Here is a 26323-nt window from a genome sequence, read left to right as displayed (position 1 = left end):
AATGAAAATCTTTTGTAAATTCTGAACTGTAAATTTATTAGAAAATTTAGAATGATATTGTGAAAAGTCAAAGTAGTATGTGGAGCATATTTGATGCAGTTCTGAGCATAATAGATGCTCAAAAATTGGTGTCCTAATTGTTGTTTAATTAAAGAATGTACTGAGTATATTCTGTATTCAGAGCACCAAGACGAATTTTTTGGGTTATAGATAAGGCTGTTTACTAAGCAAACAAATAAATATGCAGTCTACATAAATATTGATGCCACTGGGGAATATGCTAAATTTATAAAAAGAATTGTATGGAAAGTTCAGACAAAGTCATTTGCATTTTAGAGGAGAGAAATTATCCGGCGGAGTGAACGCTAAGTGTGGTAATAGTGAGAAATAAGGTCACAGTGTGGTGGAATGCAGTCAGCTCAAATGTGATCTCAAATAATCAAGTCCGACACACGAGCACATCATCTGAAGCCAGTGGCAGCTTTTATAGGTGCTTGCATAGGTGTCACGTGTTTGGGTCTGTGCTTCCGGAAGACAAATTCACACAGAGTTGGATGAGAGGCAGGAATCCTCAAAGATGCTAGAGGCAGGAATCCTGGTTAGACCGCGCTGGGTATAGTTCCTGGAGGATTTGTGAGGACCTGGCCTTGGGCTGTGAGGGCAGATAAGAAGGACACAGATAAAGTGATTTTGAGGGGGCGAGAGCTCTGGGACGTCATCACTGATAATGATGTGTCCTGTGGTAACATTTTCTTGCAACTGCTTTGAGAAAAAAATGCAGGTGATTTATGAAAATCGAAAAATGCAAAACAAATTTTTTATGCTTTAGTGACTCTGCTGAATTGACGATGGTTTAGGTACAGACAGACTTTAAAAAATCTTAGTTTTAATGAAAAGCATTAGACATATCCAGCCGGGCCTACAGATTTGGTGTCAGGAGAAAAATCTGGACTAGAGTTAGGGATTTGGTTGTCACTGGCAAAATGATGTTGGTCATCCACAACATGGCATGTGATAAATTTGACCAAGGGTGTGTTTGGGTTAAAAGCGGGGAAAGCAGACATGGAACTCTGTTGGGTAAATACCAGCACTGAATGTGTGCAGAGGAGGAGGACTTGGTATAGGAAACTTAGAATGGTCACAGAAGGATGGGGTTCAGAGACAACATATTGCTGAACTGAGACGAACTATCCAGTTACGCATTCCCGTACTGTTTTTCTTCAATACCATAGAAGATTATATACCCCAAATACTTGGGAGCTGTACTATTTTGGATTGACAATGGTTACTTAATTTTCTGGAGCTTAATTTTTTGGAGCTCAATTTTCTTACATCCCAAAGAGCACAATACTAGAAAAAGATATTTTAGCATGACAGGTATTATATAGGATACAGTGATCTATAAGATATATCCAGATGTAAAAGTATATTTGTTTAAAAAACACTGTAATATAAATCTATGAAAATTCATCAAGAAAATGGATACTATGTTTCTTTTATAATTTTGCATTGATCAAAACCATCTGGATTTACTTGATTAATATTTAGCTGGTAAATATTTTTCCTTAGTTTTCATCTACCCATATCTTGTTTTTGTCTTTAAAAAAATGTTGTATTTTTTTTAATAGACAAGGTCTCATTAATGTTGCCCAAGCTGGTCCTGAACTCCTGAACTCAAGCAATCCTCCCATCTCAGCCTCCCGAAGTACTGGGATTATTATGGGCATGAGCCACTATGCCTGGCCTACTCACGTCTTTATATTTAAGTGTCTCTTACAAACAGTATATAGTGAGATCTTGTTCTTTCATCTAGTCCACCTGTCTCTGTCCTTTAATTGGAGTCTTTAGCTCATTTCAATTTACTGAATTACTGGCATGATTAGATTTGAGTCTATCTTGTTATTTATTTGTTCCATCTAATAATTGTTTTTGTTCCTTCTTTCCTGCCTTTGCTAGTAATAGATTCATCAAACAGTTTCACAATTATTTCATCTCACTATTGGCTTTTTAGCTATGCCTCTTAGGGATCTGGTTCTTAGTAGTTACTCTAGGCTCACAATATACGTCCTTAACTTCTTTTAGTCTGCCTTCAAATAATATTGTGCCAGCTCATGAAGAACTGTACGACAGTATAATTCCATTTATCTTTACGCATACCTTTGTGTTCTTATTAAATATTTTACTTTTATGTATGTTACCAGTCTCATAAATCATCATTATTATTTTTGCTTTAAAGTAGCTTTTAGGATTAATTTTTTTTAAGTTTTAAAAATTGCTCACATATTTCCATTCAATGTCCTGTTATTCTGCGCAGATCTAGGTTTCTATCTTGTATTATTTTCCTTGTCTGAAGAACTTCCTTTACAATTTTTTTGTACCATGGGTCTGGCAACAGTCAATGCTTTTGGCTTTTGTCTGTCTGAAAAAGGTCTTTCTTTCAACTTCCTTCTTGGAAGAGATTTTCTCAGGGCATGTTCTATTGTGTCTAATCTGCTAAAGTGCTTGGAATGAATTCTTCATTACAGATACTCTTTTTTTTTTTTTAGTTGTAGAATTTTTATTTGGTTCTTTAGAGTTTCAATTTTGGGGCTTAAATTCCTCATATTTTATCTTTTTCCACCTTTTCTACTGAATTCTTCAGCACCTGTATAATATTTATATTAAAATCCTTATTTGCTAATTTCAGTATCATGATCGTCTCTGGGTTTGACTTTCTCTTGATAATGGGTCATCCTGTTTTCCTTTTTATTTGTATGTTTTGTAGTTTTTGCTGTGTGCCAGTCATTTTGTATGAAATTTTGTATAAAACTTACAGAAGTTTAAAGTAGGTGATAATTATCCCCAGGTAGAAGCATGTCCCCTTCTTCTTTTGGGCTGCTAGGGAAAGGAGCTGATCTTAGGGTATAATCCATAGTTGATCTGGGAAAAGACTGGGCTTCAGTTTTAGTTAGATTTTGTTTACTAATGGTTTCTAACACTTAGAGGGTGAAATCAAGGCTTGCTTTCTGTGCAGCAGGACTTGGGAGTTAATACTGGTGAGATTTAGAAATCTGTCTCTACAATTAGTCCAGCTGTTAGCTATTTACCCTGCTGGAGATTCTATTACCCAACTTTCCACACCATGGGATTCCTTTCTCTGCTCTTTTGCCCTGTTTTTGGCTTTTGTTACACTTCTGTGCACTTGATGAAGGCCCCATGGGGAAAAATTCATGGGTGATGTGGATCTGCTCTACAACTGGGTTTTCTTGGTTATGCTGACTAACACAGGCTGTCTATGGAGATTTATTCCTCTGCCTTTTGTGCCCGTGGGGATGAAAGCAGCTGAAGATTTCTTCTCCCTTAGAAAGGGTTCGTCCCCCTCTGGAATTTAGTTCATCTAGACTTCTTTGCATCGTAACAAAGTGACGTTGACACTTTGCAATGTCAGTTATGACACATCCCCTCAAAAACAGGGCCCGCTCAATGTAGTAGATCTCATCAGACATCTTAGCCAGTCTTTCTCCTATTTAAAAAATAGTGACATGGAAAAAAAAATGGGTGAGTCTTTAAAAGTCTTTTTTTACAACAATCTGTAATTTGGACATATTTGTTATATTGACTCCTAGATAAATTGTTTTCTACTCTGGTGTCTTTTGCTAGTCTTGGCCCTTCTCATTTGTCAAAAAGTGGTGAAAGCTGATTCAATATTTTGTAAAGGATTTTGTTCTCTTTGATGCTGTGTGCTGTTGGTTAAGTAGTAACAGTTTCCTCTAAAATTGCCATTTTGAGAACCTACTTTTCCTTAAATCCATACAATAAAGAAAATAGAGTTGAAGCTTCTTTGTGTAGGTTGGCTTGTATTTTGTAAGTAAATAACTTTACTACATATTTTTCTTTAAATGCTTGTCTGTCTCATGGACAGTCACAAAAATCTGATATGTATTTTTAAAAATTTATTGAAAACTGTGCTTTTAAATTTTATAATCAGTTATTCTAAGAGGTTAGTGGTCATTAGATTTTTGTGATGGGATCATTTAACAGCATCCTTTCCTCTCCTCCTTAGACTGAGTTTCGTGTTTGTGGACCAGGTTTTCAAGATGTGGTGAGTGCTGAGATTTGAGGCAGATGGATTCTCTGAAGCATTCACTTTACAGCCCCAGGAGTGATATTGCTACTCTATTAATTAGTTCATGGAGCCTCCCTTTGGGCTAGTTTAGCAGGATTATTCCTACTTTTAGCTGTCTAGAAATTGAGGTGTGAGGTGTTGAATTGGTTCATGTAAAAATGCTTAGGCAGTGTCAAAATTGAGAATTCCAGACCTTTAGTCAGTTACTCAGTTTATCAACCTTCATCACGCAGTTTATCAACTTTCATCATTTTAATCCAAATACATATTTTTATTTTTATTAAATTTTTTTTTTTTTTTGAGACAGGGTTTCACCATGTTGGCCAGACTGGTCTCGAACTTATGACCTCAGGTGATCCGCCCGCCACGGCCTCCCAAAGTGTTGGGATTACAGGCATAAGCCACCGGGCCCAGCCCAAATATATATTTTTAAAAGAACAATTTTGGTTTCATTGAGTTTATTTTTCATAGCAAACGGATTCATCTAGCTTTTAACTCGACTGTTGACCCAGCTGTGATATTGACCTACTGTTACGGAATTTGTGAAGTTGACTTAAATTGCTTACATAAACTTACTGGGTTCACATGAAGCATGTTATTTTTATATGGTCCTCTGTGACATAAGCACAATCTAAATTTAAATAAGATATCAGAGACAGAGTGATAGATTGGAAAGAGCATGCAATTTGTATCCAAATTCTGCACCAGAATCCTAGCTCATCCCATTCCAGCACGGTAAGCATGGTTAAGTCACTTTTGCCATCTTTGACTTTGGAAATATTTCCAAGAAACATTTTGCCTGTCTGTCCGTCCATCCATCCAACCATCCATCCATCCATCCATCCATCCATCCATCCATCCATTCTTCTTCTATCTAATCCCCACTCAGGGGTTAGAAGTGGGGTTTTGTCAGCCTCTGCAGCCTGTTCCAGGATGACTCCTCTCTCTAATTCACTAGGCTAACCTACTTCTCAATATCCAAATAAACTTGGTTTTTCAAGACAATGCTGAGCACAGTGCAGAATCAAAGCAAGAGGTCAGTCATCAGTGTGTCCTGCTTTTACTTGGTGTTGATTTCTTCTTCAAATGACAAAGTCAAAGTACAAAGTGAAAGTCTGAATTTTGCAATGATAACTTACCGTTTGATTGGTTTCATAGTCACAGATTACACAAGTAATCTCGTCTGCCTGCTCACCAGTGAACTCCAACCCTGGGTACATGGGGGTCTGAGTGGGAATACCTCATGCTCTGTCTCTAGGTGTCCACCTCCATATGACTAGGAGTGTTGATACTTAAAATTATCCCCATAATTGAAGTAGCATTTCTTTTCTTTTTTTCTGGGACAGTTTCGCTTTTGTCGCCCAGGCTGGAGTGCAGTGGTGCAATATTGCCTCACTGCAGACACCACCTCCTGGGTTCAAGCGATTCTCATACCTCAGCTTCCAAGTAGCTGGGATTACTGGTGCCTACCATGCCCAGCTAATTTCTGTATTTTTAGTAGAGACAGGGTTTCACCATGTTGACCATGGATGGTTGTGAACTCCTGACCTCAGGTGATCCACCCACCTTGGCCTCCCAAAGTGTGCCTGGCCTGAAGTAGCATTTATTTTCAAAGTGCAAGGAGGAGTGTATGGAAAATACACTTATAAGAAATTTGATTTAAAAATTCTAATTTATCATTATGTTCCCCATCATCTAAAGCGATCGTGTCCCCAGAGTACCCCCAATTGACCAACCCTTTATCCCTGATTGGGGCTCTGAAGAAGTTCCCCTTATACTCATTTGATTTGGTTTAATTTTTATGTATGTGGTTTATTACTTAAAATGTCTGCCAAAAATGCTTTTTATATAAAAACTGGTATTGTTTTTAAAAAGTATGCAGCATTTTATACAGTTACCTTACTTTTTTTCTTTTACAATTCAGGTATACCACTTTGAGTAGTTTTTCAGATATTTACTGTATCTGAAAACAATAATTTACTTAATTATAGTAACTCGAGGAAATAAAACTTTAAGATTAGTTTTCAATTCAACTGGTTAACCATGAACATTTGGGGAACAAATGTTTTGCCATGCCGAATGAGGAAAACAATAATTATTTAAAACAGATGGTTTGATGGAATTCAAGTAATAATTTACATATTCAGAGTCAAATCACATAATTGTTTCAACAATCATGTATTTTCATGAATTTCAGTATATTCTTTATAGCTATCTAAGCCCTAAAACCAAATAACACGTTTCAGACAATGAAACAAGATTTTTAAAGTTATTCACCTTCACCTTTAATTCAGTAATCCAACAAGATTTTAAACCATCAAGAATGGGTATGGTTAGAGAGCCACAGATTGCGAAGAGGATGAAATATGTGCTTAGTACATCGCTAGATAATTCATTAAGGTAGAATGCTTGAGCCCAGGAGTTCCAGGTTACAGTGAGCTATGATCACACCGCTGCACTCTAGCCTGGGTGACAGAGCAACAACCCGTCTCTAAAAAGGAAAAAGAATGATATAACTAACCCTCACTTGTAAGTACCAGTTTGAAACAATGTCCATGATAAACTGTTAAATTAAAAAAGCAGTGTGCTGAAGAATGGGTAGAGCAGGACATCATTGCATTTAAAAATTATATGTGCATGCTATCTACAGAAGATAATATGCATGTATATGTATAGACTATCTTTGAAGGAATATTTCTAACTCTGGTTGCAGCTTGGTGATTAGGGCACAGGAGTGGGAAGGGCACTTCATTTTTCCTATACACCCCCTTTAACCACTTGAATTGTGTTCAGGTGCATACATTACCTGTTAAACATTTCTTTTTCTTTTGAGACAGAGTCTCAGTTTGTTGCCCAGGCTGGAGTGCAATGGTGCAATCTTGGCTTGCTGCAACCTCCACCTCCTGGCTTCAAGCAATCCTCATGCCTCAGCCTCCCGAGTAGCTGGGACTACACGCGTGCATCACCCCGCCTGGCTAATTTTATGTATTTTTAATAGACATGGGGTTTCACTGTGTTGGCCAGGCTGGTTTCAAATTCCTGACCTCAGGTGATCTGCCCACCTCATTCTCCCAATGTGCTGGGATTACAGGCGTGAGCCACTGCAGCCAGCCTAGAGTATTAAATTGTAAGAAACATTTATTGTGCAATTCATAGGCAATGCCACGTACTATTTTAGGCACAGGAGAGTCACGGAAAAATTACTCATATTTGTTTCTTTCAGAGATGTCATAATTATACCAAGAATGGAGTCCCGTAAATGATTTAGGGTTACTATTTGAATTTTAGGAAAGCTAGCAAAATGTGTAGCAGGTAGGGGCTCATAGATACAGGTTCACTAAAACTCTGCCACTTAATATTTGTGATTTTAGGCCAATTAATTAATCAAGCTCCAGTTACTTCCTGTGAATTTGAACTATAGTAATACTACTTGAGAACATGGTTTTGATAATTAAAAGCTACAGAATGCATATAGATTACTTAGTACAGTGCTTGCCGTGAAATGTAGCACAACTGTTACCTATTCTTATAAATTAGTGCTCTTTGCTTGTAAGTTTTCCTTTCAAATCCTGGGGCAAAATCACCTAAAACTCAAAGTGCAAGAATCAATACTATCTTAGCAGTAGCAGTTTGAGACAGAAAGCGAAAGCAGAATGAGAGGGGAGTGATTGGTGATCACTGAGCTGGGCCTTGGAGAGCACATGCAATTCCAGCAGGTAGAGAAAGGAGGAGGGTGTATTGGCCAGATGGGGCAAAGGCAGGGAGAGGATGCAGATGCTGTTTCGGGGGTGGAGGGAGCAGCTGGTTCGACTGCAGTGCGTGCGAGGAGTCTGTGTGGAAGGAAGGAATATTGCTGGGACACGAGGGCACCAGGTGAGCGGTGCTTGTTCCTGGGAGTTCTTGCAGGCCGTGCTTGAAAGTCAGGATTTATCTTCCAGGGTTAAAGGTGGACACCAGATGGCAGAAGCCTGAAGAGAGGCTACGGGGGAGGAAGTGGGAATAGGAATAACGAAGACAGAGACGGTAGCTGTACTTGAGAGGGGCCATAAGGTCAAGGGGAAGTTAAAGACACCAGGTGGAGGTAGAGAGTCTGAAATGGATGGAACAAATTGAGACAGCAGACGACAAAACCAAGGGTGGGGGACTAGCTTCGTTAAGGCACACAGTTCCTTCTTCTGAGACAGACAAGGAGAGAGATGGTGAGGATACAGATGAGGTGGGTTGCGGAAGGAAGGAAGGTTGAGGGGCTTCATACTTACTGGCTTCTAGTTCTTGACATTTGGAATGAAATGATCTGCGGAGAGTGTGTGCACCTGGAGTGGGATTTTAGGGGTTAGCATGAGAGGTGAGAATGTGGACTCTCCACTGTGGGAAATGGGAAAAAGAATCCACCTGGGAGCAGTGGAGGGCTGGCTGAGCAAGCAGTACTGAGGTTCAGCCCCTGGCTGGATGCCGAAAGTCGGCCTCAGGTGAAGGCTGCTCGTGGGGCCCAGTGGTTCTCTCTAACAGCAGCTGGGACCCTGGAAGCAAAAAGAGAGGCAAAGGTGATGAGATCGATCTACCCAGTTGCAAAGCCTGCAGGAATCGAGGGTGCTGGTGAGAGTGCATCGAATTCAGTGGGCGATAGAGGAAGAAGTGAAACCTGGGAAAAGTTGCTTGTGTCAGTCTTGAGAGAAAAGGGTAGGGTCAGGCGCTCGGTGGGGGCCAAGGATCAGAAAGCAGGAGCATGAGAATGGGAGAGGAAAGATGATGGAACACAGTATCTTGGGCTGCAGGTACAGCACTTCAGAGCTCAAGATTTTTTTTAAATTATACTTTAAGTTCTGGGATACATGTGTAGAATGTGAAGGTTTGTTACGTAGCTATACGCCTGCCATGGGGTTGGCTGCACCCATCAACGTGTCATCTACATTAGGTATTTATCCTAGTGCTATCCCTCCGCTACCCTCTGACCCCCAGACAGGCCCTGGTGTGTGATGTTCCCCTCCCTGTGTGCATGTGTTCTCATTGTTCAGCTCCCACTTATGAGTGAGAACATGCACTGTTTGGTTTTCTGTTCTTGTGTTAGTTTGCTGAGAATGATGGTTTCCAGCTTTATCCATGTCCCTGCAAAGGACATGAACTCATCCTTTTTTATGGCTGCATAGTATTCCATAGAGTATATGTGCCACATTTTCTTTATCCAGTCTATCATTGATGGGCATTTGGGTTGGTTCCAAGTCTTTGCTATTGCGAATAGTGCTGCAGTAAACATATGTGTGCATGTGTCTTTATAGTAGAATGATATATAATTTTTTTGGTATATACCCAATAATGGAATTGCTGGGTCAAAATGGGTATTTCTGGTTCTAGATCCTTGAGAAATCACCACACTGTTTTCCGTAATGGTTGAACTGATTTACACTCCCACCAACAGTGTAAAAGCATTGGTTTCTCCATATCCTCTCCAGAATCTGTTGTTTCCTGACTTTTTAATGATCACCATTCTGACTGGCATGAGATGGTATCTCATTGTGGTGCTCAAGATGTTATAGGATTATTGTTGTTTTTCAGAGAGCACTGTTTAAAAATTGCCTTAATGTTTTTGTAATAGTCCATGATTTCTGGTTTTTTGTTTGTTTGTTTTTGGCACAGATCACGAGCAGTGTGCCTAGGGCTTAAGGGAAAATTTTCTTTGTTTTCCCGAGAGCTTTGTTAAGGGCTTATAATATTGCTAAAGGGTGAGCTCAGAGTTTATATAAATGGGGAAAAAAGCAAGGTTTTAACAAAGGCGTAGCCAGTCTCAGGCAGTTCCTTAGAAACCTGTAGATTTTCCTTATAGGAAAAGAAAGCTAATATAAGCTTAGTGATTTACATTTTTTCCCTTTGCTTTTAAAGGTAAAACCAGTAATCCACAGCAGGATCAATGTGTCAGCTCGCTTTAGAAAACCACTTCAGGAGCCCTGCACTATCTTGTAAGTTGAAACCCTTTATACTTCAGGTTAAAATTGGCTTGGTGGTTTCCTTTTGGCTGGGAATTTGTATTGCAGTTTTCAAGGCGTAACCGTTTCAAATGGTTTGCCTCCTGTTTTGCAGCTTGATTGCAAATGGAGACCTGATAAACCCAGCTGCTCGCCTCCTTATCCCCAGGAAAGCCTTGAATCAGTGGGATCATATACTACAAATGGTCACAGAAAAAATCACTCTGAGGAACGGTGCTGTTCACAGGTGCGTCAGAACAGTCTTATAAATGGAGGAGTTTTGGTAGATAACCGCACGATTTTATTCTTTGGAAGATGTTGTTGAAGATATTCTCAGTTGGCTCTGGGGTCCCTGGTCTGTAGATTTGAATTTTGGCTCCCCAGTTAGGCTCTGTATGCCTCAGTTTCTTTATCTGTAGAATGGAAATACAGTAGTACTTACCTCATAGGGTTAAGGAATGAGGTGATTGACATGCAGAGCTTAAAACAGTCATTGTCACATAGTAGCACATCCACAAATATGAACGATGTTTATTTTTTGATTTAGAGTAAATTGGCAAGCATCAACATTACTTTAGTTGAGAAGGATTATTTAAAAGAGCCAGCCTCTTAACTCTTAATTGTCCTTTTATTTAAAAGGAGGTATTTATAATTATTTGATAGTTTATTTGCCTATTAGTGGGTTTAAAGAGGAGCCATAGAAATAATTTATTGGAGTTATATAAATGTAAGAAATCAAAAGCGTTTTTCTCAGGTTCTGAAATTTAAGTAGGATTAAAATCATAGCTTTAAATTGTGAAGCCTATGAAAGTATCCCCTGATGGAGGCTGACATTTATTTTCCCTCAGGTAGGAGCGTTACAAATAATATACACATGTGCACAACATATTGTAAGTAGGTATGTGTATATACTGCTTTGGTGGAGTACATTCTTTCAAGTTTTTATGTTTTTATGCACACACAAGATAAAATAGTTCTCAAATGATTGAATACTATTTCTTTCAGGTAAATGTGTATACAGTTTAATGTTTGTATATTTACATATATTAATATCGACAGTCTCATAGCCATGGAGATTTTAAATATAGTTAGGTGTTTTAATTAAAAGGATTGCTTGACATGTGGCAAACTTTTCAAATATGGTATAAATAAAAAGTATTTCTCCCACCTCAAGCATGCCTAGTTCCTCTCTCTAGTACTTTTCAGCATCATCTCAGAAATATTCTATGCATATGCAAACGAATACATTTTTTTTTTTTGAGGCGGAGTTTCGCTTTTGTTACCCAGGCTGGAGTGCAATGGCACGATCTCAGCTCACCACAACCTCCGCCTCCTGGGTTCAGGCAATTCTCCTGCCTCAGCCTCCTGAGTAGCTGGGATTATAGGCACGCGCCACCATGCCCAGCTAATTTTTTATATTTTTAGTAGAGATGGGGTTTCACCATGTTGACCAGGATGGTCTCGATCTCTTGACCTCGTGATCCACCCGCCTCGGCCTCCCAAAGTGCTGGGATTACAGGCTTGAGCCACCACGCCCGGCCATTTTTAATTTTTTACTGTTTTATTTATTATTTTTTTGAGACGGGGTCTCACTGTGTCACCCAGGCTGGAGTGCAATGGTGTGATCTCAGCTCACAGCAGCCTCGATTGCCTAGACTTACGTGATCCTCTCACTTCAGCCTTGCAAGTAGCGTGCACCACCACACCTAGCTTTTTTTTTTTTTTTTTTTGTAGAGATGAGATTTCACCATATTGCCCAAGCTGGTCTTGAACTCCTGGGGCCAAGCAATCTGCCCGCCTTGGCCTCCCAAAGTGCTGGGATGACAGGCACGAGCCACTGTGCCTGGCCCAGTTTTTAAAAACATAAATGGAAATACATATATACATATGAATAAATAAATACATGTATACAAACACCCCTTTGATTTTTTCCTATAATAATAAGTCTTAGCAACTATTCTTAGCAGCACAGATACCTCTATTTTATTATTTTTAATGACTGCAAAGTATTCTGTTTATTTTTATTTATTTATGTTTTAGAGATGGAGTTTTGCTCTTGTTGCCCACGCTGGAGTGCAGTGATGTGATCCTGGCTCACTGCAACCTCCACCTCCTGGGTTTAAGTGATTCTCCTGCCTCAGCCTCCCAAGTAGCTGGGATTACAGGCGCCTGCCACCATGCCCGTCTAATTTTTAAACATTTTTTTTAGTAGAGATGGGATTTCCCCATGTTGGCCAGGCTGGTTTTGAACTCCTGACCTCAAGTGATCCACTCATGTTGGCCTCCCAAAGTGCTAGGATTATCTGTGTGAGCCACTGCGCCCTACCTAAAGTATTCTGTTTTAACACAAAGTATTCCAAATTGTAATTTTTTTATTAAAAAATTTTTAGTTGGGCAACATCTCATTCAGTAAAATAGAATGAGTGTTTCCAATCTAATTTATTTGATCAGTTACCTCTTTTTCATAATTTCATTTTAGATTCTGGGAATGTATGTGCAGGTTTGTTACATGGGTATATTGCATGATGCTGAGGTTTCGGGTATAGATCTCGTCACCCAGGTAGTAAGCATAGTATCCAATAAGTAGTTTTTCAATCCACACCGCTCTATTTCCCTCCCTCCCCTCTCTAGTAGTCAACAGTGTCTACTGTTGCTGTCTTTGTGGCTGTCTGTACCCAGTATTTAAGCTCCCACTTACCAGTGAGAATACGTAGTATTTGGTTTTCTGTTCCTGCATTAATTCACTCAGGATTATGACCTCCAGCTGCATCCATGTTGCTGCAAAGAACAGGATTTCGTGATTTTTTTTTTTTTTTAATGGCTGCATGGTATTCCATGGTGTATGGGTACCACATTTTCTTTATCCAGTCCACCATTGATGGGCAGCTAGACTGATTCCACATCTTTGCCATCATGAATAGCACTGCGGTGAACATACCAGTGCATGCTTCTTTTTGGTAGAATGATTTATTTTCCTTTGGGTTGGATGGATATTTAGGTCATGCTAATCTTTTGCTATTACATGCATATGTCTTTTTGTATAAGCAAAGTTTATCAGGATATAATAGTCTAGAAGTTGAATTGTTGAATTAAGTTTCAAATGTCCTTAAAATTTTGATAGATACTGCCAATTGTCTTCCAAAGAGTTTATCCTGATTTATATTTTCACCAGAAGTCTATGAGCAGGCCTATTTGTCAGTTACCTGTCTAGTAAAACTAACATTTAGTCTTTTCACTCATGTTGAGTAAAAACAGCCTTTCATTGTTTTTGATTTTTATTTATTTAATATACAACAACATCTGTTGACTCTTTTTTTTTAAAGTTCTTTTTTTTAATTGTACTTTAGATTCTGGGGTACATGTGCAGATCATGTCAGATTGTTGAATACGTACATTCACGGCAAGGTGGTTTGTTACCACCATCCCCCCATCACCTATACCTGAAATTTCTCCCCACGTTATCCCTCCCCCACCCTCTATCTCACTATCTCTCCCATAGCCCCCACAATGGACGCCAGTGTGTGATGCTCCCCTCCCTGTGTCCATGCGTTCTCATTGTTCAACACCTGCCTATGAGTGAGAACATGTGGTGTTTGATTTTCTGTTCTTGTGTCAGTTTGCTGAGAATGATGGTTTCCAGATTCATCCATGTCCCTACAAAGGACACAAACTCATTCTTGTGTGTCAGACACTATTCTCAGTGCTTTACATTTTTGACTTAATTAACTCAGCAACTCTATGAGGTAAGTAGTGCTTCGATCCTCTTTTAATAGGCATGAGATGGGAGACACGTAGTGGGAAATGATTTGCCTAGGGTGATGCCGATGCTGAGTAGCAGGGCTGGGATTCAAGCCTAGCAGGCTTTCTGGCTCCAGAGCCTGTGTTCTTAATGACCAAGGTACTCTGTAAATAAATGCCACATATTTATATCCGTTGTGTCTGAAGTGTCTGTCATGGCCTTTGCACATTTATCTTATTGATTTATAGGCCCTCTCCAGGGGTCCCCAACCCCCAGGCCATGGACTGGTACTGTTCCATGGCTTGTTAGGAACCAACTGCCCAGCAGGAGGTGAGCAGCAGGAGCCATTGTTGCCTGAGATCCACCCACTGTCAGATCAGCAGCAGCATCAGATTCTCCTCGGAGCACAAAGCCTATTGTGAACTGTGCATGCAAGGTATCTAGGTTGTGTGCTCCTTATGAGAATCTTTAATTCCTGATGATCTGAGATGTAACACTTTCATTTCATAACTATTTCGTCCCCCATTCCGTCCATGGAGAAATTATCTTCCACAAAGCCAGTTCCTGGTGCCAGAAAGGTTGGGGACCACTGCCATAGACATATTGGGGAAATTGACCTTTTCTGATGTGAGTTTTAAGTACACTTCCAGTTTGCATTTTATTTATATTTCTTTTTTCTTTTTGAGGCAGAGTCTCGCTCTGTCGCCAGGCTGGAGTGCAGCAGTGCAGTCTCAGCTCACTGCAAACCTCCACCTCCTGGGCTCAAGCAATTGTCCTGCCTCAGCCTCCCGAGTAGCTGGGACTACAGGCATGCGACACCGTGCCCAGCTAATTTTTGTGTTTTTAGTATAGATGGGGTTTCGCTTTGTTGGCCAGGATGGTCTTGATCTCTTGACCTTGTGATCTGCCTAGCTCAGCCCAAAGTGCCGGGGTTACAGGTGTGAGCCACGTTGCCCGGCCTACATTTCTTTTTTTATGCAAATATCGTAAATTTTAATGCAATCTAATTTTCAATCTTTTTTTTATAATTACTATGTTTTGGCCGGGCACGGTGGCTCAAGCCTGTAATCCCAGCACTTTGGGAGGCCGAGGCGGGTGGATCACGAGGTCGAGAGATCGAGACCATCCTGGTCAACATGGTGAAACCCCGTCTCTACTAAAAATACAAAAAAAAATTAGCTGGGCATGGTGGCACGTGCCTGTAATCCCAGCTACTCAGGAGGCTGAGGCAGGAGAATTGCCTGAACCCAGGAGGCGGAGGTTGCGGTGAGCCGAGATCGCGCCATTGCACTCCAGCCTGGGTAACAAGAGCGAAACTCCGTCTCAAAAAAAAAAAAAAAAAAAAATAATAATAATTACTATGTTTTACAACTTGCTTAGATCTTCCTTACTCCAAGATTATAGGAATATTCTCCTGTTTTCTCCTTATATTTTAAAATTTTATTTAAACCTTTGATTTTGCTGGATTTTATTTTGGTATCAGAAGTGAAGGCAGATCTCAATAATTATATTTTTTTTCATATATAGTTTTGACCTTTGAGGTATACATAAATGTAAACCTACACAGTAAGTAATATAAAGCACACAAAGATATCTACAGGTAATTTCATGGCCAGATATACCTATTCATGCATATATTAACATGAAAAAATTTACATATAGAAATAAAATATATTCAAGTAAAAATATAGAAAGGAAAATGTAGTTATGTTGCTCAAACACTTGAATGCTTAGAGAAACTTCTTTTTTTGTTTAGAGTTGTACTTTAGGTTCACGGGAACGTGTGCAGCTTAGTTACATAGGTAAAACTTGTGTCGCAGGTGTTTGTTATACAGATTATTTTGTCACTCAAGTACTAAGCCTAGTACCCAATAGTTATTTTTACTGTTCTTCTCTCTTCTCCTATCCTCTACTCTGAAGTAGGCTGCAGTGCCTGTTGTTCCTCTCTTTGTGTGCATGTGTTCTCATCATTTATCTCCTCATTGTAAGTGAGAACACGTGGTGTTAGGTTTTCTGTTCCTGTGTTAGTTTGTGAAGGATGCTGTCCTCCGGCTCCTTCCATGTTCCTACAGAAGATGCGGTATCATTTTTTTATAGCTGCATAGTATTCCATGGTGTATATGTACCACTTTTTCTTTATCCAGTCTGTCACTGACAGACATTTAGTTTGATTGTTTGTCTTCACTGTTGTGAATAGTGCTGCAATAAACATATGTGTCCATGGATCTTTATGGCAGAATGATTTATATTCTTTTGGGCGTATACCAAAAGAATATAAATGGTAGTTCTGTTTTTAGCTCTTTGAGGAATTGCCACACTCCTTTCCACAATGACTGAACTAATTTACACTCTCACCAATAGTGTATAAGCATTCCCTTTTCTCTTCAACCATACTAGCATCTGCTATTTTTTTACTTTTTAATAATAACCATTCTGACTGGTGTGAGATCGTGTCTCATTGTGGTTTGCATTTCTCTATATGATCAGCTTTTTTTTCATATGCTTGTTGGTTGCATGTCTTCTTTTAAAAAGTATCTGTTCATATCCTTTGCCCACTTTTTAATGTGGTTGTTTTCTTCTTGTAAGTTCATTTAAGTTTCTTGTGAATGCTGGATATTAGGCCTTTGTCAGATGCATAATTTACAAAAATTTTCTCCCATTCTGTACTTTATCTGTTTACTCTGTTGGCAGTTTCTTTTGATATGCAGAAGCTCTTAAGTTTAATTAGATCTCAATTGTAAATTTTTAATGTTGTTTTGATTGCTTTTGGTGTCTTTGTCATAAAATTTTTGCCAGTTCCTACACCCAGATTGGTACAGCCTAGGTTGTCTTCCAGAGCTTTTATAGTTTTGGGTTTTACATTTAAGTCTTTAATCCATCTTGAGTTGATTTTTGTATATGGTATAAGGAAGGAGTTCAATTTTAATCTTCTGTATCTGGCTAGCCAGTTATCCCAGCACCATTTATTGAATAGATTCCCCATTGCTTGTTTTTGTTAGTTTTGTTGAAGACAGATTAAACTAGGTGTACTATTTTATTTCTGGGCTCTGTATTCTGTTCCATTGGTCTACATACCTGTTTTTTACCCAGTACCATGCTGTTTTGGTTACTGAATCCATGTTGTATAGTTTAAAGTTGGGTAACGGGACGGCTCCAGCTTTGTTTTTTTTGCTTAGGATTATGTTGGCTATTTAAGCTTTTTTGTTCCATTTAAATTTTAAATAGTTTTTTCTAGTTCTGTGAAGAATGTTATTGGTAGTTTGAATCTGGAAATTACTTTGGGCAGTAAGGCCATTTTCATGATATTGATTCTTTCTATCCATGAGCATGGGCTGTTTTTCCATTTGTGTCATCTCTGTTTTCTTTAAGCAGTGTTTTGTAATTCTCATTGTAGAGATCCTTTACCTGCCTGGTTAGCTGTAGTCCTAGGTATTTAATTTTTTTGGTGCCAAGTGTGAATGAGAATGTGCTTCTGATTTGATTCTTGGCTCGAATGTTGTTGGAATATATGAATGCTACTGATCTTTGTACACTGATTTTGTATCCTGAAACTTTGCTGAAGTTATTTATCAGCTGATGAAGCTTTTGGGCCAAGACTATGAGGTTTTCTAGATACAGAATCGAGTCATATGCAAACGGGAATAGTTTGGCCTTCCTCTCATCCTATTTGGATGCTCTTTATTTCTTTCTTTTGCCTGACTGCCTAGGGAAGGGCTTCCAATACTATGCTGAATAGGAGTGGTGAGAGAGGGCATCCCTCTCTTCTGCTGGTTTTCAAGGGAAATGCTCCCAGTTTTTGCCCATTTAGTGTGATGTTGGCTGTGGGTTTCTCATAGATGGCTCTTTTTTTTTTTTTTTTTTTTTTTTTTTTTTTGAGACGGAGTTTCACTCTTGTTACCCAGGCTGGAGTGCAATGGCGTGATCTCGGCTCACTGCAACCTCCACCTCCTGGGTTCAGGCAATTCTCCCGCCTCAGCCTCCTGAGTAGCTTGGATTACAGGCATATGCCACCATGCCCAGCTAATTTTTTGTATTTTTAGTAGAGACGGGGTTTCACCATGTTGACCAGGATGGTCTCGGTCTCTTGACCTCGTGATCCACCCGCCTCGGCCTCCCAAAGTGCTGGGATTACAGGCTTGAGCCACCGCGCCCGGCCCCATAGATGGCTCTTATTATTTTGAAGTATTTTCCTCTGATACCTATTGAGAGTGTTTAATCTGAAGGGATGTTGGATTTTATTGAAAGCCTTTTCTGCATCTATTGAGATGATCATATGGTTTTTGTCTTAAGTTCTGTTTATGTGGTGAATCACATTTATTGATTTGCATATGTTGAGCCGACGTTGCATCCCAGGGATAAAGTCTACTTGATCATAATGGATTAGCTTTTCGATGTGCTGCTGAATTTGGATTGTGAGTATTTTGTTGAGGACTTTTGTATTGATGTTCATCAAGGACAACAAACTTGGCCTGAAGTTTTCTTTTTTGTTGTATCTCTGCCAGCTTTGGTATCAGGATGATGCTGGACACACGGAATACGTTGGAGAGGAGTCCCTCCTCCTCAATTTTTTGGAGTAGTTTCACTAGAAATGGTACCACTTCTTTGTACATCTGGTAGAATTAGGCCGTGAAACTGTCTGGTCCTAGGCTCTTTTTGATTGGTAGGCTATTCATTACTGATTCAATTTCAGAGTTCGTTACTGGTCTGTTCAGGGAATAAATTTCTTCCTGGTTCAGTCTTGGGAGGGTGTATGTGTCTAGAAATTTATCCATCCCTTTTAGGTTTTCTAGTGTGTGCACAGAGATTGCAGTTTCTGATGGTTATTTTTATTTCTGTAGGGTCAGTGGTAACATCCCCTTTGTCACTACTAATTTGTTCATTTGGATCTTCTCTCTTTTCTCCTTTTCAGCTACTGGCCTATCAGTTTTTTTTTTGCAAAACCAACTCCTGGATTTGTTGATCTTTTGAATAGTTTTTCCTGTCTCAGTCTCCTTAAGTTCAGCTCTGATTTTGGTTATTTCTTGTCTTCTGCTGGCTTTGGAGTTGGTTTGCTCTTGCTTCTTTAGTTCTTTTAGTTGTGATACTAGGTTGTTCATTTGCGGTCTTTCTAACTTTTTTTTTTGGAGACAGGGTCTTGCTCTGTTGCCTAGGCCAGAGTGTAGTGGCATGATCTTGGCTTACTGCAGCCTCAACCTCCTGGGTTCAAGCAGTCCTCCCACTTCAGCCAAGTAGCTGGGACTACAAGAGTGTAACATCATATCTTGCTAACTTTTTTGTATTTTTTGTAGAGATAGGGTTTCACCATGTTGCCCAGCTTGGTCTGGAACTCAGCTCAGGCAATTTGCCTGCCTCAGCCTCCCAAGTGCTGGGATTACAGGCATGAGCCACCATACTCAGCCAACTTTTTGATGTGGGCATTTAGTGCTATGAATTTTCCTCTTAACACAGCTTTAACTGTGTCCCAGAGATTCTGGTGTGTTGTGTTTTTGTTTTCAGTTTCAAATAAACTCTTGATTTCTTCCTTAATTTTATTATTTATCCAAAAGTAATTCAGAAGCAAGTTGTTTAATTTCCATGCAATTGCATGGTTTTGGGCAATTTTAAAGTCTTGATTTCTATTTTTATTGTGCTGCAATCTGAGAGTGTGATTGGTATGATTTCAGTTCTTTTGCATTTGCTGAGGATTGTTTTATGTTTGGCTTTGTGGTTGATTTTAGAGTATGTGCCATGTGGCCATAAGAAGAATGTATATTCTGTTATTTGGGGATGGAGAGTTCTATAGAAGTCTATCACATCCATTTGGTCCAAGGTTGAGTTCAGGTCCTGAGTATCTTCGCTAATTTTCCACCTTTGTGATCTGTCTAATACTATCAGTGGAGTTTTGAAGTTTCCCACTACTGCTGTGTGGGAGTAGATTTCTAAGAACTTGCTTTATGAATCTGGGTGCTCCTGTGTTGGGTGTGTATATATTTAGGATATGTGAAATGTAATTATTAATGTAATGGCAGATATGAGAGATTTGGTTGTTGCTCTCTTGGGACATGACCACTTTTCTTTAACATTAATAAATCTTATGGTTGGCCCCTCCCTATGCATTAGTATATTTATATATAAAAAGCATCCCATACACGTTTATTGAACTTGCTTCTTATGTTTCTTGTGTTTGTGACAAAAGAAGAAAGTAAATAAACAATAGTTACTTAAAAGAAGGCTAAAATTATGAATTAGAATTTATTCAGTGCTGGGCCAGCTGTGGTAGCTTATGCCTATAATCCCAGCACCCTGGGAGGCCAAGACTGGAGGATCAGTTGAACTGAGCTTGAGAGTTCGAGACCAGCCTGGGGGCAACATAGCAAGACCTTGTCTGTATTAACAAAAATAATTTATTCACTATATTTTACCTATTTGCAGAGGAAACAAGTCAAATCTTGGCTGTTTCCAGAGTCCACAGCTATGCTGCCTTTTAATTTCCAGCTATAAAATTACTGCTGATTCAGGTATAACTATTTTGAAGAAAAGTGGAAACAGAATGCTTGGGTCTAGGCTATTGGTTCTCAACCAGGCATGATTTTGCCCCTTGGGAGCATGTGGCAGTGCCTGGAACCATTTTTGGTAGTCTCAACTGGGGAGGGGTGGCTACTACTACCATTTAGTGGGTGGAGGCCAAGGGTGCTCTAATGAACATCTTACAGTGTACAGGGCAGCCTGCTCACTTCTCCAGCAAAGAATTATCTGGTCCAAAATGTCAATAATGTCCCTATTCAGAAACCTGGGTCAAGTGTTTTTGTTTTTGTTTTTGTTTTGAGACAGGGACTCACTATACTGCCCAGGCTGATCTTGAACTCCTGGACTCAAGTGATCCTCTGGCCTCGGCCTCCCAAGTAGCTGGAACTGTAGGCATGGGCCACTTTGTCTAGCCTAGGTAAAGGCAGAAAAGACAGAATTCTGTGTTAAGTGTTGATATTTAGACTTGTTAGGAGTAGAGGTAAAATGTGATAAAGAAAGAAAGTTGATCATCCTTATACTAACTAAAACCACAAATACATTTCAGGAATATTGGTGGCTATTTCCATTGTATTTCATGGTTCTGTATGATATAGTCATTTATACCATCAGTAAACAAGCTGAGAGGTCAGTGTTTGTTTTTTTTTTCTTCTGTAAATGACATCTGATCTTATTGTGTAATATAGGAAGACAGAAAGCTTTTTGATGGTACTGAAATTCTTCCATTTATAAATAGCTTTTACCTGTAACCTTCAAAAATACGCACTTTCTGGCTTAGTTTTCTAATAATTATTTTCCTGTTCTTTAAAAATAATTCTGTGGACATTTAAAATCATCTGGTAAAATTATCACTGTTCTTTTAATAAGTAACATAGTTCATGGCAGCAGTTTTACAGTAAAGGAAGGTTGTTGTGAAACTGCTCGATTCTGGGAAGATACAATGTTCACTCTTTTTTTTGCTTAGAAGAGATGGCAAAAGAAGAAAGAAGCCCAAATGCTATGCAGTTCTGCATCATTCAACCTGGCAATGGCTTCTTTTCCCTCCTGCCCTCTCACCCCATTGTTTCTGACCCAATTCTCTGTGTGTTTGTATGTAATACTTTGGTTGAGAGCTGTTCTTACGCATAATGCAGTCAGAAGCTTGCCAGTCTAATGACTATGCTAAGAAAATTAAATGTAAAAGTATTAACAAAATAGAAGAATCAGTGTTCAATGGAAAAAGAGCTTTATTTAAAGTGCTATGATCTGTACAAGTTAATTTTTCTCCTCTAAAATTTTAATATGGCAGCGATAGAGATCCTTATCCTAGATCATCAGGCTCATTGGGATGAAACTGTGTATAGCAGGCATCCCCAAACTACGGCCAGTGGGCCGCATGCGGCCCCCTGAGGCCATTTATCTGGCCCCCCGCCGCACTTCAGGAAGGGGCACCTCTTTCATTGGTGCTCAGTGAGAGGAGCACAGTATGTGGCCGCCCTCCAACGGTCTGAGGGACAGTGAACTGGTCCCCTGTGTAAAAAGTTTGGGGACGCCTGGTGTATAGCAAGGTGGTCTGTGTATCTGCATTATGACATTAGCATTGAGTGGAATCTAATGACTTTGAGGCATCTATAATCAATAATGAGAATAGTAACAAATGAGCTAAATTAAGCACAGAGTGTTTTTATTTACTTTGTAATTTTAATTTTTTTGGCATCCAGAATACTATGGAATCTTTAGCAGTTCTTTAAATATTTGTTAAAATTCTAATTGTTGGTGTTCATATTTTTGACAGGCTTTACACTTTAGAAGGAAAACTTGTTGAGAGTGGAGCAGAATTGGAGAATGGGCAGTTTTATGTGGCTGTCGGCAGAGATAAGTTTAAGAAACTTCCTTACAGTGAGTTACTTTTTGTTAAGTCAACAGTGAGAAGGCCTTATGGGTAAGTCTTAGTTCTAGTTATTCACTCCTCATGCTTTAGTTATCACTTGAAATAGCACTGGGTCTTTTGCTGACCACTGTTACATTTTATGTAACTGATAATCTTATTTATCACTTAGAATGGAAAGCATATATGATATATATTGATCTTTGTTTTTATTTCCATGATGGGAGACTGAGTGTTATTGCACAAAAATATAATTTCTGGGAATTTATGAAAGACTACATAGTATTTTTTTTAGAATGCACGAAATTTATAGTAAATGCAAAAATTTATTCTTTTGAAGAAGATACAGGGCAATGAGCTTCTCTACGGCACACATTATTACAAGTTTTTGTGTTTTTTTTTTTTTTGAGGTGGCATTTCACTCTTGTTTCCCAGGCTGGAGTGCAATGGTGTAATCTCGGCTCACCACAACCTTGGCCTCCAAGGTTCAAGCAATTCTCCTGCCTCAGTCTGGGATTACAGGCATGCGGCACCACTCCCAGCTAATTTTGTATTTTTAGTACAGACAGCGTTTCTCCATGTTGTTCAGGTTGGTCTCAAACTCCCGACCTCAGGTGATCCACCTGCCTTGGCCTCCCAAGGTGCTGGGATTATAGGTGCAAGCCACCACGCCTGGCGTTTTTGTGTCTGAATAGTTGCTAGACCAAATCACTTTTCAGTTGGTTTGGATAGCAACATCCCAGAGTGTTAAAAAAAACCCCTATTATTTTATACTTGTTTTAAGAATAACTGTAAAATATAAAAACAACGTAATCCCACTTACACAAATAGAGAGGATGGGTGTACCGTTAATGCGTTTAAGATTTTAAGGATTATGCTTCTAATTACAATGTACTATACACAGTTTTCCTCCATCAAATGTCATATATTTGTGAAAGATGCTTTATTTCAGCCAAGGGGCTATGCTGCAGAGTCACTCAGGAAGAGCTCTGGGCCCTGCCGCAGGACCGCTCTCGGCTTGCTCATGCTGCACGGGGATCCATCTCTGTTGCTTTTCCCAGAGATCCTGTGACCCCGTTGCCATTGCAAACCCATTTGTGTGTGTGTGTGTGTGTGTGTGTGTGTGTGTGTGTGTGGTTTTCATCTGCAGAGATAGAGCAGAATGTTACCAACGTATTTTCCATTAATTCACTGTTTGTGTAACTTGATGGAGAAGCGGGCCAAGAGCTTCTAAACAAGTAATAGATGACATGGAATTTCAGAGGTGTGTTTGAACTATGCAAGAGCACATGGTTTTCTAGCACTTCTGAATTATTTACCAGCTGACTTATTGCTAACCAACCTTGCCTATCCATGAAATTAAATCCTTTAACCACCTTTCCTGAGCAACTCTGGGTTAATTGCTATGAGCAACAGTGTGTACTTCATGGTGAAAGAAAACTGTAACTCATGTTTGTCCTTCTCACACAATTAGTAAGAATTATTTTTATATATGTGTCCTTCTGGAGAGATTCAGTTGGGTTTTCAACATGGATATCAACAAAACAACTTATCCTAATAACACGGATATCAACAAAACAACTTATTCTTATAGTCTAAAAGAATTTTTAATTTTTTGGTGAGGACAACTGGTTTAAAAACTACCTGAATGCAAATGGCAGTGTTTTACCTCTACTCTTCTATCAGAGGTAGACATAGTAGACATCAGAGAAACAAAGGAAATTTGTTTTTAACTCAGTCTGGAAAAATCATCACTCACATTTGGAAATGATTTTTTGAAATGCAAATAGAACACTTTGTGATCTGGATAAAAATGCTCTACCAATTTCAGGTGATACCAAAAGCTTATTTTTAAACATTGATTAAAATAGTATACAAGGAAACATTAAAAATCTTTTGGGATGGAATTTGGAAATTTTGTGATCTTTGTAACATAGGTGAAGTGTATGGTAAAGTGTAGGTTACCTTTTGTGAAGCACAGATAGCAGCAAACAGTTGACTTCCAGGTTGGGATGATAATTATCTTGCATTGTACATTATTTGTAAATACGATCCAGATTTCTAAATTGCAATTTGTTTCCACAGTCAGAAAGCTTCTTCACTGCCTCCTATTGTAGGATCCAGAAAGTCTAAAGGGAGTGTAAGTATCAGATGCTTTCCTTGTTAATGTTCTGTATTTTTATGATACAAAGACACTGTTCTTTGGGTTTCATTTACGTTCCAAGAGATAAAACTTAGCCGCTTTGTGGCATATAAACAGTTATGTGAAACAGCACTAGAACTTTACCGTTACAACTATCCTAAACAGAGCTAACATTTTTAGAATATATATGTTAACATTTTTCCTTGTGTATACACCTGACATAATTTACATTGTGCTGAAAATCTTGGCAGTAATACGTGAAACTATAAGAACTATTGTAGTAAGTCACATCAATGATCATCTAGTCTTGGTTTCTATCTTTAACAAAGGCTAAAAGGGAAGTTTTGGTGAGAAAAGGGGTAATCCTCATTTATATTCCTTGAAAAGCCTGAGAATTGTTCCCAGTATTTAGTTTGCCATCCAGATTTTTTCCATTTATCATTTATTCATCGTTTGTTAGTTCAGCAAACATTTATTAAATACCTACTCTGTGGGAGCAGTGACAGCTTTCAGTAGGTCATTTCCTGATCTACTTGTATTTCCAGTCTGTGCTCCACGATGGGGTGAGCTCATGTCAGGCCGGAGGGTCGCCTCGGCAGTTCTTCCTGATGGATGCTTCTCTTCCTTCTCTTTTGCTTGAATTGCCTGACAAGTTGTGATCAGAACTGATTTGACATCCCCCTACCAATACCCTGAATCAACCAAGCAACATTCTTCATTTGGTATTCTGTAAAGTAAATGATTTCTAGGAAATGATATCGCCTAATGATTTAGATCCCTCCTTTTTTTGTTATATCACGTGCAATTCTTGAAAGAAAGAAAAATAATTTTGTGTATATTAGTGCTGAACTCAGCATAGCAGATATTTATTAAGAACTCATTAGCTGAGACTGTTGTACTATTTATGACAAAAATAAAATAAAAATCAATGTAGCTCTTGCCCTCAGGCAACCTACCCTCTACTTGAAATAAAGAAGATAGCTTAAAAAGGTAAGAAGCTAAGGTGAAACACCAAATATGTCGAGACTGGTGACCATGAGAGGGAGGGAAGGAATGAATGGACCATGGCAGCGGTTCACAGAGGAAGTTGAATTTGAGCTCTGCCTTTGAGACTGTTTAAAATTCAGAGAAAGGTAGCTGAGGGGAGAGGGCCTTCAGGTCCAAGGGAGGGTGAGAGGATCGGAGCAGACAGGGGCATGCGAAGAACCAGTCACGCTGGCTGACACTTACTGGGCATTGACGACTCAACGCTAGGCCATGCTCTTTACACGAGTGATTTATTTAACCTCACCCCACAAAGCAGGCATCTTTGTCATCTGCGTTTAAGAAGGAAATGAGTACAGGAAGTTCTCAGAGGAGAAGCGACATGTCCAAAAGCTCCCATTGAAGGCAGAGGTTGCAGTCAGCTGAGATCGAGCCACTGCACTCCAGCCTGGGCAACAGAGTGAAACCCTGTCTCAAAAAAATGAAACAAAATAGCATAACATAAAATACAAAGGCTCCTATTGAGCAAACAGCAGGGGAGGAATTGCTTCCACACAGCTGGCCCAGAGCTGCTGCTCCCGAGCCCCAGGTCAGTGAGTCCCTTAGGCTGACTGGATCAGATGGTCCTTTTTGGCGTGGGGGCTCCTGTGCCTGACGTGGTGGGTGGTGGCAGTTATTATGTGGCCTTGAACAAAAGAATGAAAAGTCTAGTCTTTATCCTTCTGAGCGGTGAGAATTTTAATCTGAGTCCATATGGGGAACATCAGATCTTGTACATGGAGAAAGACTTCACATGGTGAGAATCCATAGATAAGTCGAAGCTTGTGAAGCAGTTGCAGCTGTCTTGGTATAAGGGGATCAGAGTCTAGACGGGGGAGGTGGCAGAGGCGGCAGGAAGTGATGATTGTTCAGGAAGAAACCAGGGAACAAAGGATTTGTGTGATGACTGGATACAAGGGGTTAACGGAGAGGAAAGGAGAGGTTGGGGCCACAGATAACTGAGGTTTTTAAGCTTGGAATC

At 39.4% G+C, this 26323-nt stretch overlaps 1 protein-coding gene across 3 annotated transcripts in view; it reads left to right on the top strand.

The window, feature by feature from the left end:
- Positions 1-26323, top strand: part of DCDC2 (doublecortin domain containing 2) — a 211342-nt gene that overhangs the window by 46584 nt on the left and 138435 nt on the right. For 2 of the 3 annotated variants that reach the window (XM_003927304.4, XM_010338013.3), the window contains exons 3-6: positions 9983-10059; positions 10181-10312; positions 22083-22229; positions 24261-24315. In XM_003927304.4, the coding sequence (XP_003927353.3) occupies positions 9983-10059; positions 10181-10312; positions 22083-22229; positions 24261-24315 (411 nt within the window). Of the gene's footprint in view, positions 1-7652; positions 7979-9982; positions 10060-10180; positions 10313-22082; positions 22230-24260; positions 24316-26323 lie in introns of those variants that run through there. The other variant, XM_074398508.1, reaches the window with a different exon arrangement.

Source organism: Saimiri boliviensis, chromosome 4, assembly GCF_048565385.1.
Source record: "Saimiri boliviensis isolate mSaiBol1 chromosome 4, mSaiBol1.pri, whole genome shotgun sequence".
NCBI classification, from domain to species: Eukaryota; Metazoa; Chordata; class Mammalia; order Primates; family Cebidae; genus Saimiri; species Saimiri boliviensis.
Note: the sequence above shows the minus strand (reverse complement) of the source record. Positions and strands in the feature narration are given on the sequence as shown.